The following is a 17,211-nucleotide window of genomic DNA, read 5'->3' as shown; positions in this document are numbered from 1 at the left end:
TAGAATTGAGAAGGGGTAAAAAGGTCGGATTTTTTTTAAGACATTAGGCCTATTTTAAATATATTTATTTTAGAGTTTTTATCCTCTAATTATAACATAAATACACATGAAAATGATTTTTTGTAATATTTAAATGTTGGTTTATCCAAATTAAAAAAAAAATTGAAGTTTTTTCTTCTAATTAGCATAAAATATACATGTAAATGAACTTTTTAATGATATTTTACAAGTTCATTATATAATTGTTGTACATGAATTTCATGTAAGTTGCATTTCACAATTTGATAGATATAAATAAAATCATATTAACTACCAGGTTATACTTATAGTCCTGATATAAATAAAACGCTTTGTGAGACATTGGAGAAAATTAAAGTGCTAAATACAAATGGTCATTGTACAAGCATTGTTTATTCTTTTAGCTTTTGTAATTTAATTGAATATTTTTACTTACCAGGTTATACTTATAGTCCTGAAATACACATGCACTACACGGAGAAAAGCTTATAAAAGGCGGTTTTGTTGGGGCGGTTTTTAAAATACTGTATGTGCATTTTATCAGGTAATGTGTGAGCTATCATCTAGTTGACACTTTGAAGAAATTAACATTTTTTTTGAAATCATTTTCATATCTTAATTGAGTAGTACTCATTTGCAGAAGCTACAATTCCGGTAACAGGAGATTGTATAAAGGCGGATACTATGTTCTCCTGAGCTGGAATTGTTATACTTAAGTTTTCTACTATGTTATGGCTCCTAAGGCTATTATTTTCGATAGTACAAGAAAGATGTATCAGAATCTATATGGTAATCTTGTATTTGCTATATGAGTTTTTTTTGGTTCAGTAATATTCTTTGGCTAAATTCCAATGCATCTTTTTATGATATATACATTTGAGTTTAAATGTAAATGGAATCAATACCCTATATATAGTCTATGCATATTTGTTTAAGCCCTTGTAGGCCCTGTTATAACCGCCCCTACAATTTCGCCTTTAATAATGTTTTACTCCGACAGTTAATAAAACAGCCCTTTAATCATTGTGGCGACGTGAAAAGCGGTATTTTTGGGGCAGTTTGAAAAAACGCCCCTAACACGTATAGGGGCGGTTTAAGCCACCTTTACATGATAAAAAAGGGACCTGATCCATATGTAGAATTTCTTGTGCGAATATATTTGGGAGCATTGAATTAATAGAAAGGAATACTACTGAAATCGGTCATTAATATTTATTTTTTTAACAACGATGTGAACAAACGACAAATTATTAGTTAACATATATTATTAATCTATACTTCTTTCTTATACTTATTTTTAAATAATAATATTATGTATATATAAATAGTATTAATTTTTTTAAAATTATATATAGTTTAATTTGATGTTAGAAAGATACCTTTTAAAATAACATGATGAAATTCCAGTATTAAAAGTTTTCACATATCCATAAAGAAACCAATATGACTATTTATATTAACTTTTTTTAATTTAAAGTAGTAAAAACTTAGTTGAATTATTTATGGTTTATGTTTTTTTTTTAATAAGTTGAGGGGCCACGTTAATTTATTTTTTATATAGTAAAACCCTTTAACTGATGCAATAAGGTACTGATGAATTTCTATTAATATCAGAAGAACGATTGACTTTTTTAAAAATTATGGAAGAATTAGTAATTACGATTTAACATTAAAAGAAAAAAAATTAATGCACCGTGATAGGAGTAGAAATACTCATATATTCTGTGTGTTTTATATGTCATGTATTGTGCATTTGACGTTGGTTTTGAGCTTCTTTGTACTCATTTTTGTGTTTAAGTATTTCAGGTATAATGTGGGAGTTCTTCATGATTATAAAGCCATTTGGAAGCTATTAAGATCACAATTGAAGTTTAGAGGGAAGTTGTGCGAAGATCCGATGAAAATAGGTGCCGAGAGCACAAGTTTCTACTAGTGAAATTGACCCCTCTTTATTAATTGAAGATTTTGGAATAATTAGAGACTTCAATTGACTTTGTGTTCTTCATAAGAAATAAAATAGACATCCTAAACTTTCCATATAATTAAGAATCGACTCATTACGACGTTTCTACATCGAGTTATGACATTTTGAAGTTGATGGTGTGTAGCAGAAGCATTGTATGCGGACGCATAAACTTTGTATGCGGGCGCACGAGACATGTATGCAGGCGCACGAGATAGCAAAAATTCACAAAAATTGGACAAAAATGTCCCGACATGTCACCAATCTCCACCAAATTCAAGGGCGCTTTTGGGTTTTCATTAAAACTTGACCCAAAGTCAGTAGCTGAGGCGGAAAACATATAATTAACACTTTTTACATCATAATTAGGGTTGGCTTATCATTGTATTAGACTAGCTTATTTTTGAGTTTTGTTCATTGCTTTCTATTGAATTTTCTGGATTATTCTTCAATATTATTGTGGAATCTATTGCGACTAAGATATGATTATTTTAGAGAGATCTATTCCATTGTTATCTTTTCCATTATGAATTCTTTCGATTCTATTGCTGAATTATCTTCGATAATGAGTAGCTAAACCCTTAATTGGGGATTATTAACTAAATTATGCTTATTTAATTGAATTGGGTTTACGGATTATTGTTCAAATTGCATGTTAATTGTATTCTTAATGTCTAGTTTAATCTGATCAACTAGACTATTGCCTTGTGTTTTGGTTTTGACTCGAGAGAGCTAAATTAAGATAGACCATAGCAATTAACAACGTAGAAATTAATTACGCGAGAGTGAATTGATAATTACGTGTTCTTAGGATTTGCTTAATAAACGCCATTTGATTAGTTAATTAGGTTGATTATAACACGAGAGTGAGTGATTTGCCTATTAGTTGCTGTGTGTGCGTTTTTTGCGGTAGCGACTTGAGAGAGTGATATAAGTGGTTTCGAATAGTCTGAACTGCAGTTAAAACAATTAAATCCATAACCAATTTATTGAATAATATAAGTATAGTTAATAATCCTTGATTTCCTTCTCATATAGTTTTTTATTAGTTTAATTTCAGTTTATTAAATTCAAGTTTTAGTTTATCTTAATTATAATTATTGTTTTCAGTTTATTTGGTTTAATTACATCAATCAAATTATCTTGTTAACTATCCAAATCGAGTCTCCTAATTAGTTGTCTTTAGTAACTTTTTATGTGGGTACGATATCCGGACTTTACAGTTTATATTACGAGTTGACACTGTACGCTTGCAGTATTTTGCCAACATACCGTTCTTATATTTGACCGGTTTGATAAATAATGTATAAATCTTGATTTGGTATAGATAAGAAATTAATTTGGGTATTATTGCATTTTAAAAATTATACTCCAGTGTAATTTTAATTATTTATTTAAAAATGGAGCCTTGTCTTTTTTACATCAAAATGATAAACTAATGCATGAGCTAGTTTCACATCATTAAAATTAAGTAGTTGACCGTGTAGTACCTGACTCAGTTTGGAGCGTCGAGAGTGTAGCACTCTCGTCCTTCATCCGTCAACGGACCTAAGTACGGCTTGCACCGCTGTCCATTTACTTTGAAAGTTTCTCCACTTGCATTTTCGAGCTCAATTGCTCCATGCTCAGCTACATGGCGCACCTTGAAAGGTCCGCTCCATCTCGACTTAAGCTTGCCAGGGAATAGACGCAAGCGAGAGTTGTACAGTAGCACATGACTGCCTTCTGTAAACTGCTTAGGCACGATATGAGCATCGTGCCATTTCTTGGTCTTTTCCTTGTACAACTTGGCATTCTCATATGCCGACAAGCGAAACTCATCAAGTTCATTCAGTTGCAGGAGGCGCTTCTGCTTCGAGAGTCGAGGGTCAAAATTTAACTCTTTGATGGCCCAATATGCGCGATGCTCTAGCTCTAAAGGTAAGTGACAAGCTTTCCCATAGACCAGTCTGTAAGGTGACATACCAGTTGGCGTTTTGAATGCCGTCCGATATGCCCACAACGCATCATCCAATTTCTGAGACCAGTCTTTGCGCGAGCTATTCACTGTCTTTTCAAGAATGCGCTTCAACTCTCTATTGGACACTTCAACCTGTCCACTAGTCTGAGGGTGGTATGGAGTCGCCACTCTGTGATAAACATGGTATTTCCTCATCAGGGCGGAAAATTGCTGATTACAAAAGTGTGACCCTCCATCACTGATGATCGCCCGTGGCACACCAAATCTATTGATCAACTTCTTCAGGAACTTCAGGACCACTTTTCCATCATTAGTGGGCAAAGCAGCTGCTTCCACCCATTTCGACACATAGTCGACGCACACCAAGATGTATAAGTTCCCACACGACACAGGGAATGGTCCCATGAAGTCTATACCCCAGACATCAAAAATCTCAACCTCCTGAATAGAAGAAAGAGGCATTTCGTCCCGCCTTGATATATTGCCAGTGCGCTGGCATCTGTCACAGTGCTGCACAAAATCTCTCACATCCCTGTGCAGTGTAGGCCAGTAGAAACCACTCTCTAGGACTCGTGCTGCTGTCCTACCCGAAGCATAGTGACCCCCATAATCTGAAGAATGGCACTGAGTCATAATGGCCAACATTTCTTCCTCTGCAACACATCTCCGGATCATCTCATCTGCACACACTCGAAATAGGTATGGCTCATCCCACAGATAGCGCTTAACATCAGAGAGGAACTTCTTGCGCTGGTGACTGCTCATGTCAGGAGGCATAATGTCAGCTGATAGATAGTTGGCGAAATCTGCATACCATGGATTCATCGTCTCCTTAATGAGCATGAGAGCCTCATCAGGAAACCTTTCGTTGATGACTTCGCCTTCTATCACTGGCTCGGGAACCTCTAACCGTGACAAGTGGTCTGCTACCACATTCTCCGTGCCCTTCTTGTCTCTGATCTCCAAATCAAACTCTTGCAGGAGCAAGACCCACCGAATCAACCTAGGCTTTGCATCTTGCTTGGCAAAAAGGTATCGTAGCGCAGCATGATCAGTATAAATGATAACCTTTGAGCCAAGCAGATACTGCCTAAATTTATCCAGTGAAAACACTACCGCTAGCATTTCCTTCTCCGTGGTAGTGTAGTTCAGCTGAGCTCCTGTTAAAGTGCGACTCGCATAATAGATGACATGCAGCTTCTTGTCCTTCCTCTGCCCCAGAATGCTTCCCAACGCCTGATCGCTCGCATCGCACATGATCTCAAAGGGCAGATCCCAATCTGGACTAGAGATGACTGGGGCAGTGACCAGTGCTTCTTTAACCTGAGAAAAGAAGCTAAACAGGCATCAGTAAACAAAAAGGGCGCGTCCTTGACAAGTAAGGTAGTCAAAGGACGCGCTATGGAAGAAAAATCCTTGATGAACCTGCGATAAAAACCTGCGTGCCCGAGGAAGGCACGGACTCCCTTCACTGTGATTGGAGGTGGAAGCTTTTCAATCACCTCTGTCTTTGCCCTGTCAACCTCGATACCCTCTCTGGATATCTTGTGCCCCAAAACAATGCCCTCCTCAACCATGAAGTGGCATTTTTCCCAGTTCAGCACTAGATTTGTCTCCTCGCATCTCTGCAGGACCCGGTCTAAATTACGAAGACAACACTCGAAGGAGTCTCCAAAGACTGAAAAGTCGTCCATGAATACTTCCATGATGTCTTCGATCATATCATTAAAGATCGAAGTCATGCACCTCTGAAACGTAGCAGGCGCATTGCAAAGGCCGAACGGCATGCGGCGGTAGGCGAAAGTGCCATATGGACAAGTAAAGGTAGTCTTCTCTTGGTCCTCTGGGAAGATAATGATCTGATTGTACCCAGAGTAACCATCCAAAAAACAGTAAAATGCATGTCCTGCCACTCGCTCTAGCATCTGATCAATAAAAGGAAGCGGGAAGTGATCCTTCCTAGTTTCGGCATTCAGCTTCCTGTAGTCAATGCACACTCGCCACCCAGTAACCGTGCGAGTAGAAATCTGTTCCCCTTTCTCATTCTCTACAACTGTCATCCCGCCTTTCTTCGGCACACACTGAATTGGGCTCACCCATGAACTATCAGAAATGGGATAGATGATGCCCGCATCAAGTAGCTTCACAATCTCCTTGTGAACCACCTCTTTCATGTTAGGGTTCAGCCGTCTCTGTCTCTGCGCAGATGCCTTAGACTCATCCTCCAAATGAATCCGATGCATCACTACTGAAGGGCTGATCCCCCTGATATCTGAAATCTGCCACCCAATAGCCAAGATACGTCCCTTGACTACCTCAATGACTCTCTGCTCTTGCTTCTTGGTGAGCTTGTTGCTGACGATAATGGGCAAAGTGCCATCCGCTCTCAAGAAGGCATATCGTAAGTGTGCAGGCAAAGTCTTGAGCTCCACTTTTGGTGGCTTCTCAGAGGAGGGAGGAGTGATGTGCTTGCTTTTCAACAGTGGTTCGAGGACTGGTTCCTCTAAGTACTCCTCCCTTTCATTCGGCATAGACTGCAGGATGGCATTGGTTTCTGCCAGTTGTTCTTCCACTAACTCATCCACCATGTCTACCCGCATGCATTCACCTCCAGAATTGGGATGGCGTGTGATCTTTCTCATGTCGAACTCAACTCTCTCATCCCCAATTCTCAGAGTCAGCTTTCCATCATGAACATCGATAAGAGCTCTGCCAGTGTTCATGAATGGTCGCCCCAATATCATCGGGCACTCCTTGTCCGCTGCGTAGTCAAGGACAACAAAATCCACAGGGAATATGAATTTGTTGACCTTCACTAGGACATCCTCCACAATCCCATGTGGCTTTTTCAGAGAGTGATCCGCTAGCTGCAACATCATCGGCGTAGCCTGTACCTGTTGATCACCAAACATACTACGAAAAAGGGATAAGGGCATCAAATTAATACTAGCACCTAAATCGCAAAGGCAATTAACAGACTGCATGTTACCGATAGTACAAGGGATAGTGAAACTTCCTGGATCCTTAAGCTTGGTCGGTAGACTGCTCAATATGATTGAGCTGCAGTTTTCTGTCATCGGTACTGGTCCCTCTGCATCCCAACTCCGCTTGTTGGTGATGATCTCCTTGAGAAACTTTGCATAGTGCGGCATCTCTCTCAATGCGTCTGCCAGACTGATGTTAATCTGTAGCTTCTTGAAAGTTTCAAGAAATTTGTGAAACTTCCAAGTGTCCTGCGGCTTCTTCACTCTGTGTGGGAATGGCACCTTTGGCACAAAAGGAGGTGGTGGAGGTGGTTTAGCAACTACCTTTTCAGGCTCGCCACCCTCACACTGTTCCTTTTCCGCCTCAACTGTAGCACGTCCTGCATATGGATCATCCAGTGCTTTCCCACTTCTCAACTCAATAGCCTTGAGATGCTCTCTGGGGTTTTCCTCAGTAGTGGATGGTAAACCCCCCTGACTTCTGCTTTGCAGTGCTTTAGCCATCTGCTGATTCTGCACCTCAAGGTTATGAATTGTAGCAGCATGATTTTTGAATGTTTGCTGCGTCTCGGCATCCTTCTTCATCATCATCTCCATCAATTTATCAAACTTGCTGTGGAGAGACTCGCCTTGCTCTCTTTGTTGGAAGCCAGGAGGATGCTGCGGTCGGTTGTTCTGATGTTGGAAATTCCCTTGATTCTGAAAGTTCCCTTGATTCTGGTAGTTGCCCTGATTGTGTTGTGGCCTCTGTCCGCCCTGAAAGCTCGGACCTGCCTGATTATTGGCATTACCCCCATTGTCCTTCCATGAGAAATTTGGGTGATTCCTCCATCCTGGGTTGTAAGTGGAAGCGTATGGATCATTGCCCTGTCTTTGCCCTCCCACAAAATTAACTTGTTCATTGTTAGGCTGACCCCATACAGAACATTCATTCGACATATGACCATGCTCCCCACATACCTCGCAGTTACTCTGAATGGCAGCTACACTGTTAATATTAACTCCTGCAGCCTGCCGTGTAAGAAAATCCACTTGATTTTGCAATGCTGCAGTCTTCGATTTTAAAGCCTCCATTGCAGACTCAGCAGTAACTGACATAACTCCTCTCTGCGCAGGTGCCTTCGCCCTTTCAGATGGCCAAAAACAGCCATTTACTGCCATCTCATCTAACAGATCGAATGCTTCATCCGCCGTTTTTCTCATCAGAGACCCTCCTGCGCCTGCGTCAATCGTGCTTCTCCCCAATTCAGTTGCTCCATTGTAAAAGGTTTGGATCAGATTCTCCCGAGTGATGTTATGATGCGGAACTTGCCTCTGCATCTCCTTATAGCGCTCCCACGCTTCATGAACTGATTCCCCATCAAGTTGCTGATAGAGCATAATATCCCTGGTCAGCTTTGCAGTCTTTGCCATGGAGAAATACTTGTGCAAGAACGCTTTCGCCAGATCGGACCAAGTATTAATGCATGCGCTAGGTAGAGCGTGAAGCCATTGTTTTGCCTTATCCCTCAGAGAAAATGGGAACAGGCGAAGCCATACCTCGTCGTCAGTCATGTTGTTCATCTTGAATGTGCTACATACTTCCAAGAAGTTTGCAAGATGTGCGTTAGGATCTTCCCTAGGCAGCCCATAGAACTGGCAGTTATCCTTCAACAGTTGAATGACACTCGTCTTGATCTCATAATGGGTAGTCGGCACAGGATGTGCAAAATAGCCATGGGTGTTGTTTCCCACATTTGGCTGAAATATTTCCATCAGTGTTTTCACTCGAGGCCCTTCATTGTTCTGTCCTTGAGCATTCTGCGGATTCTGCTGATTTTGATTCTGCGGGATCACTCGATTATCACCCGCATTGTTGAATCCAGGAGGAGCATCGTTTTCGTTCTCCATGTTGAGATTCCTTTGAGTTGAGTGTGTTGCTTTTCTGACACTTCGCTCAAAGGTAGTGAGGTCTTGTTGAAACGGTTCTAACGGTAGTCCTTTGCGTCGTGTATTATGCATACACTAAGAGAAGGGTACCTGAAACAACAAAATCAACAAACCCCACGCGTAAAACAAGAAAAATAAAGACTAAAACAAGCCAAGCAATCCCAACTTAGTTGTTAAAGAAAAACTTTCCCCGGCAACGGCGCCAAAAACTTGTTGGTAAAAATACGCAAGCGTACGTATGCCAACTTGTAATACAGACTGCGAAGTCCGGATATCGTACCCACAGAGAAAGCTTCTAAAGACAACCAGTTAAGGAACTCGATTCGAATAGCCGAAAAGATAGTTTTTGTTTGTTGTGTAATTAAAAGACAAAAATTAACAATTGTAATTTAAAGTAACTAAAGCTGTAATTCAAACGGTGTTTTAACAAAAATGGGAGAGGCAGGGATTATTAATCTTCGTTATGCTGTTTACTTGATTTGGGCTATGGATTGTATTGTTCTGATGAGGTTCGAACTAATCTAAAGCACCTAAAATTCTCTCTCGAGCAATTACAGGCAAAAGCATTAAACTCACTAATACTAGATTAATTATTCACTCTCGCGCAATGATTAACCTATGTATAATTCAATTTAATGGTTGTTAAGCAAATTCAAAGAACCCGCACTCGTTAATTCACTCTCGCACAATTAACTCCTGCGTTCTTAATTATATTGTTCTATTCCAATTTTACTCTCTCGAGCTAAAACTAAAACAAAAGGCGTAGACTAAGTGATCAGTTCAGGCTAAGCGTTAAGCACAATAATTAAAACCCATCAAGAACAAAAACCCATAAATTCAATTCAATTAAACAGACATAATTTAGATTAATAATCCCCAATGAAGGGTTTAGCTAGACATAATAATAAAAAGACTTAAAGCAATAATTAACGAATTCATTCTGCGCTTAAATAAATACTGAAGTATGAAATTAATATCAATCGTACCTTGGTTGAAGTAAACTAATAATGAACAATGAAAATCCAGCGATAATAATGAAGAACGAAACTAAAATTGTAATAAACTAAGGTATAATCTCAAAAACAAAGTCGCGAACCCTAATACAATGATTAAGAATGGTATTTATACTATGTTTTCTTGTAATCTTCGAGCTATGTGAAATTCCCAAAATACCCAGGTCTTTAATAGTCAAATACGGGCTAAAACGTCAATTTCGCCGGCTGCTATCGAAGGGGGCACGACGTGCAGGAGTCAAGGGCACGTCGTGCCCTTCTTCATTCCACACCGCACGACGTGCACAGCAAGACCGCACGTCGTGCGGTCCCAGTTTTCTTCAAGCACGTCGTGCCCAACGACGTGCTCTCCCATCTCCAAAGTTCTGGACACTGGACCCTGACGTGCTCCCAACGTGCTCCCAACGTGCACGACGTGCACTTACAGATTTTGGCTCCAAACCTCCGATTCTTGCTTCAAATGCTTCCCGAGTCCTCCGCAAGTCCAAAATCACTCTAATAAGCTCCGAAATCATCCGTTTTCATGCATATACCTGAAAAACTTGGACATAACAATAAGAACCACAAATAACATGAATTTGACATTAAATACGCATTAAAAAGACCTGAAAGTATCTAGAAAATAGGAGTATTTCTACTCCTATCAATATGTTGGAATAAGTTTTGTTTTTAAATAAAATAGTTTATTGGAATAAGTTGATGTAGATGAATTGGCCGAATTGGGATAAACAACAATTTACTTCTCAACAAAATTTAATTATCAGTTAAATTATTTGATAATAAATAATAGATTTATTATTTTTATATAATTTACAATAAAAGTTTTAATTTAATAAAAAGTGTTAATTTAATAAAATATTTAATAATGATTTGATTTATGAAATGAGTCTGACTTTTACGATTCAACCAATGGAATAATTTACCATTTCATATGTTTTTTTATATATTTTCCTTTTTATGAAAAATCAAACTGTTGATCTAATTTACATTCAAATTGGTCGAGCCAGTCGGTCTAATTTAAATTCAAACTGGTTGGCCCAAAATCGCTTGATATCAACTGACGTAGCGGAAATAATAGAATATAAGATAAAAATTTAAATATGTTGATAAGTAGATTAATCTCAAAATTATAGCTTTCAACGTCTATCAGAATTACGCATCAAAAAATTGTTGATTCACGCAGAATACCGAATTCAAAAATAGGATTCATCCTTTAACTATTCAATCAAAAACTGTTTCTCTATAATCTAAAGCTTACATATATATAAGAAAATAAAAATATTAAAGACTTAGATGAACGAATTCGGCATAAAAGAACCTAAAATTCGTCTAATTCATACGCTTTTATATTTTGACAGAATTAAAAAACTACCATTATTCGAATTTTCCATCTAATTTCTTCATAAATTTCAAAGAGTAATGCTATTTAACCCACCACTTTTGTCCTTTCTTATTGTACCACCTGAAGTGGCAATAAAAAAATGAATGAATTTAAAGAGAAAAATTGAGATATACACTTTTAAAGAGAAATTGGATCAATGCAGTTTTTCCGTGTAAGATGGATTAAAAGAGTTGGGTTAAAATGGTGGGTTATAAAACATTTTTCAATTTCAAATACATAGCATATCTTCTCATAACATTGAAAATTGTTTTGGATAAACTTGATAACTCCAAATCCATATCATATCTTCTCATATCACGCGAATCGATAGTTAATTAATTAAGAAAAAATTATATTAAAACGTCTATATTTAAGATTTACTTTTTTTTGACAATATTTAAGATTTACTTGATAAATATATTTTAGATAAAGTAATATTATAATTTGGTTTCGTAATTTTACAGTATGTGGTTAACAATATCCAAATAGCAATTAAGAAAATAATAGTTTAATTGATAATAATAAAATATATCATAATTGAATATTATTTTAATTATTTAATTGAATATTATTTTAATTATAACTTAGCTTATATAATTAAAAATAACTTAAAAATATAGTATATTGTTATTTGTTTTTGAAATTGTTTTGTTCAGTTATAGGCTAATTTTTCACTTGAACCTAGTTTCCCATATACTCCAAAAAGATTAGGGAAAAAAATCTAAAAAGGAAAAACACTGCATTGGACTAGATACTTAAAACAGAATAGATTGAAAAAAAAAAACACAATCAAAAAACTACCATTACATAACTGATATGACTTCCCAAACCAACATTCCCATCCAATGCCAAGAAAATTATAAGTTGAAGAAACTTCATGCCTTGAGAAAAACACTTGTCAAAACATTCTTGGCCTGCAAAGACACCTGAAGCAGCTTCAAACCCTAACAATAACACCAAAAACCATTGTATTACTTTTTAAAAACAATGGCAACTGAATATATAAGTACAGTGATTTATTTATACATATACCTCATCTAATCCAATATCAACCACTTTCTCTTGAAGAGAACGCAAATCCCGGATATCAAAAGTGTTGATCAAAGTAATACTAGAAATCGTAGACATAGGTTTTACTTCGAGATCATCCATCACCATGTACGTAACCACATCTTTCACAAATCCACCTCCTCCGGCACCGGAAACCACTAGCTCTGCACCATCGGGAGTGGGAGCAACGAAGTTTCCCCCAGTAGACATTTTGCGGTTGCAAGTGGGACAAAGCGCTTCTGGGTCTAAAGCCGCTCGGTACCTGCAACCATGAGGGCAAAAATACACACTTTGGCTGGCGGAGAAGTGATCAGTGTTGGTTAGCAAGAGTGGTGTTTGAATAGCGTGAGATGGAGATCTTGGATTCAAAATGGATTCTTTAATATCGGGTGCTTGAAGGAAAGTGTCGTTTAGGGTTTCAATGCTGCCGTAAAGATTTGCTAAGCAACCCACCATTTTTTTCTTGGTTAACAGTTTGATAACATTTCCTAATGGTAATGACATTAGGCTGAAAAGAAAATCTACGAAATCTTTGTTTGCTTCAGCAAATAGGACTTTCTTGGATTTCTTGTCGATAAGAAGCTTCAACTTCACGTTGGAATTAGACGTCTTCCGTTTCATTATTTTTTGGATAAATATGGTGATGTAAAACCACAGTTATATAGCATAATTCAAAAAGATGGCTCTGTGTTTTTTCCATTGGGAAGTAGAAAGGTTTAAATTCATATTGGAAAGTGGAACGGGTGGCCATTATTAATGATTCTCTATTAATTATTGCACTTATATATACAAATTTGAATTAGGACTACTTACGTTCATTGCTTGAAAATCAAACCGTTAGTTGAACCAGTAAGATCATCAGATCTCGATTCAATTAGACCTGATTTATACTATTTCGTCCCAATACAACTATCCACCTTGCCATTTTCAAATGATTTTACGAAATATTACAGTAAAAAAACAAATCGCTTTGACAGCTCACACATAGGTTATAATTCACAATTTGATATCTCATTTTAAAAACAAAACAATTTGGAATTTTAATTTTAATTCCGTTAACAATTAGGATTTTTGTTAATTCTTTTAACGATTTGGTATCCTTTAATTTTAATAGAAAATGTACCAAACTGTGAATTATATATGTGATCACAGTGATTTACTCTTTTAAAAAATATAACTAATATTTTAAGTTTTCACGAATTTATAATCATTTTCTTATTAATTGTGTTTTTAATGAAATTATATAAATACTCTATCTTTAAAATAAGTTAAAACTTAAAATATAGAAATAATTTGTAATTTATTATTAGACCAAAATGGCACTTGCGTTGATTTGATTTTATTTTTTTCGAAACAAAGCAAGGACTTCATTATCAATCTAGTGTATTTTATTTTAGAATTGAATTGGGCAAGTTGCGGTTATGCAGATCGAAACCTGAAACAATATTATTGCATCCATTTGCAAAAGACTACCAGGCAAAGAAGACACACTCCATTCATTAAAAATTTAGAAGTACTAGCATTACACAAAAGATATAGCAACCCTAAATATGATATTAATCTTCCAAAAATAAAAACAAATCAAGAAACTTATTAGTATATATTATGTCTTGAGGAAAACACTGGTCAGTACATCCTTGGCTTGCAAAGACACCTGAAGAAGCATCAAACCCTAGCAAAGATGCCAAAACGAAAAGAGAAACAAATTATGCAGTCATCAATTTAACGACGGAAATTAAACAATACAGAAAGAGACTGATGAACGTACCTCAGCTACTCCAAAATCAACCACTTTCTCTTGAAGAGAACCCAAATCAGTAATACCAAAAGTGTTGATTAAAGTGATACTGGAGACTGTACATATTGGCTTCACTTCAAGATCATCCATTACCATATAGGTCACCACATCTTTCACAAACCCACCTTCTCCATATTTGGCAGTTACTTGCTTATCACTTTCGGAACTTATAAAAGTGGGTTCATAGTTCATTAAGGTTTTACAAGTAGGACAAGGTGTGTCTGGTTCAAAAGTCACATAACAATGATTAGGAGTATCACATATGTACATCTTCGGATGACCAGAATTAGTGTCGGGCAACAACAGAGGAGTGTCAACTGGAAGAAGGGGAGATTTTGACTTCAAAATGAAGTCCTTGTGCTGGGAAGGTTGAAGGTAACTGTAACTTAGGGTTTCAATGCTTTCATACAGGTTTCCTAAACAACCCACCATGTTACTTTTTGTTAGAACCCTAATGATATTTCCCAATGGTAATGACATGAGGCTAAATAGGAAGTCTACAAAACCCTTGCTTGCCTCTGCAAAAAGAACTTTCTGAGCTTTTTTGTCAATAAGAAGCTTCAGTTTCATTTTCGAATTGGTGGTTTCTGACATAGCTTTTTAGTGTGTACATAAAATGATGGTACTTTTTTACTTTCTTAACGTATTTATATAGCAGATATGAAGCATATATATATATATATATATATATCAGTTTAAAGAAGTAGAAAGGCTGAACTTCATAATTCATATGGGATGGTGAAACTGGAAACGTTTTGATTTCCAATATTTATGACATGATTTGGATTCCAAAAGGCGTGGGTTTGTAACCATTATAGTATCTTCCTTGGATTACTTCTCCGCATATTTATTTCACCATTTCCAATTAATTAGTAGAAAAGACTAGCAATATACTCACTCTATTTAACAATTTTTTCTATAAAAAAAATTCTTAGATAGACTTAATTTATCACGTCTTCTCTAACCTATCATATTATAACACGTTATTAGAGCATCCATAATGGGAAGTGTTTAAAACTCAATAACCAGTTGGTATTAAACACTTCCCATCGTGAGTGCTCAATAAGGGACCCACTCCTCTTTTTTATTTTTTATTTTGTTCTTTTAAAGTCTAATTGTTGTGGATATTGTATAAAAAATATGGATTTAACAAAAAGATGATGTGGTATGGTTATAAACTCAAAAACAGTCTAACGATTGTGGATGCTTTTAAAGTAGTGACACTATCGTAATTTTATTTGTTACTTTTTTACACATTTGCATAATAATATTACGATAGTGCCACTATTTTAATAACGTGTCATAATGTGATAAGTCTCACGAATGACGTAGTAGACTCAGACTAGTCAACTGAATTAATTAATTTGAATTATATGCCATAAACGGCAAAAGGAAAACCAAAAAAATAAAATGATTAAAAAAATAAAAACAACAAGCATTTGAGAAACAAAAAAAATCCAGCAAAACAAGAAATTCATCAACTCATCATAAACAATTAACAAATATGAATACACAATATAAATTCATTTATTTGTGAAAAAAAACTGATATATTGTCAGTTTACATGTAGTTAACCATTAATAAATTAAATTTAATAAAAAAAACTATTAACATCATAAAATCATTTTTAGATAAATTTAACAATAATATATCCTAAAATTAACAGTACACCAAATTAGTTAACTGTCAGTTAACCAGTAATCACTTATTAGTTAACTTTAACTAATAAAAAAAAATTAACATTATGATAAGTACATGTTTTAGATAACCAACACAAGTATAGTTAACTAATAGTTAACCGTTAGGAAACATATAATTACCCCCTAAATATTTTTAAAATTATTCAAATATAACAAAAAAACAACTGAACATCAAATTTCAAATATTTTAAAAATAACCATACTTATAACAATAACTGTTAGTTAACTATTAGTCACATATTAGTTAACTGTAATTAAAAAAAAGTAATTATCAATATATATTCATGTTTTATGAAGTTAACATGCAATTAACTAATAGGATATTATTAGTTAACTTAACATTTATTGATATTACATATATAGTGCATACAATTTACAAACCACACATTAAACCTAAAAAGTTAACTAACCGGTAACTTAAATACAATATATGTTTGACAATTACAACTTTTTTCATTTAATAAAAAAAATTAAATCTAAATCTTTCAATCTGTCAACATATCTAATCCTTCTGCCTCCCCTTCAGTTTTGGTTTCGATTCCACCTCCTCATCGCTGTCAATATTGCTAGTATGCTAGCATGCTTCATTTTTCTGTAAAAGAAAAACACTGGTTAACTGTCAGTTTACACATAGTTAACCATTGGTTTACACATAATTAACCACAAACGAAGGTGTATCATCATTGCGTCTAAATCAGACCACTATCCACAAAACCATGATTGAAAACACAGCTAAAAGATGGAATCTTTCAAATGGTCACCTAAAGTATCAAACTTGCAAATAATTAAAAAAAAATCATATAATACAAGCCAGAAAGCATCAAAATGATGAACTAATTAGAGTAGTAAGTGGGTTATACCTGGTTAGTTCGAAACAGCCAAGTTGAGAATCGGCGAACGGTTTGTTGAGAATTGAAATGAGAGGTGAAGCGTATGTATTTGAGTCTGAAATGAAAGAACCGAGAGAAATTGGAAACGGGGCGACCGAAGTTATTGGTGATGGGTGGGCATGATTTGAGAAGAGAGAATCGGATAACCGGAAGCGATGAGTTTATGCAACCGGACTGGGAAAAAAGCATATATGAGAGTAGCAATCTGAATTCAAACTAAAATGGAAAAGATATGGTTAATGAAAAGATGGAGATAATTGTGGCGAGAATCTATGAAAGATCAAGAAGAAAAGGAAACATGCAATTGATCGTGGCTGATTAGAAATAAGGGCTTTGTATTTTGCCAATTTAAAATTTGTATTTGTGCAAAGAAATAATTTTAAAGTCAAAAGAAATTTTTGAAACCCGTAATATGTTAAATGAATATTTGGGACCGTGAAAATTATAATAAAAAGGACCAAGCCCGTAGTAGGGCTAATTTTCTCATAATAATATGATCCAGCCCGAACCACCTCCTGGACAATT

The 17,211-nt window shown here is 35.9% G+C and overlaps 2 protein-coding genes across 2 annotated transcripts; both read right to left on the bottom strand.

The window, feature by feature from the left end:
* Positions 1 to 12,123: 12,123 nt before the first annotated feature.
* On the bottom strand, positions 12,124 to 12,919 carry LOC126662041 (uncharacterized). The gene is made up of 2 exons (XM_050355928.2): positions 12,281 to 12,919; positions 12,124 to 12,192 (listed from the first exon to the last, which is right to left on the bottom strand). The coding sequence occupies exons 1-2, from the start codon at positions 12,917 to 12,919 to the stop codon at positions 12,124 to 12,126; spliced, it is 708 nt and encodes a 235-aa protein (XP_050211885.1).
* A 982-nt stretch (positions 12,920 to 13,901) lies between these two features.
* On the bottom strand, positions 13,902 to 14,690 carry LOC126662040 (uncharacterized). The gene is made up of 2 exons (XM_050355927.1): positions 14,067 to 14,690; positions 13,902 to 13,970 (listed from the first exon to the last, which is right to left on the bottom strand). The coding sequence occupies exons 1-2, from the start codon at positions 14,688 to 14,690 to the stop codon at positions 13,902 to 13,904; spliced, it is 693 nt and encodes a 230-aa protein (XP_050211884.1).
* Between the last annotated feature and the right edge of the window lie 2,521 nt (positions 14,691 to 17,211).

Source organism: Mercurialis annua, linkage group LG8 (assembly GCF_937616625.2).
Source record: "Mercurialis annua linkage group LG8, ddMerAnnu1.2, whole genome shotgun sequence".
NCBI lineage: Eukaryota > Viridiplantae > Streptophyta > Magnoliopsida > Malpighiales > Euphorbiaceae > Mercurialis > Mercurialis annua.
The sequence above is the reverse complement of the archived record's forward strand: the minus strand, read 5'-3'. Positions and strand labels throughout refer to the sequence as shown.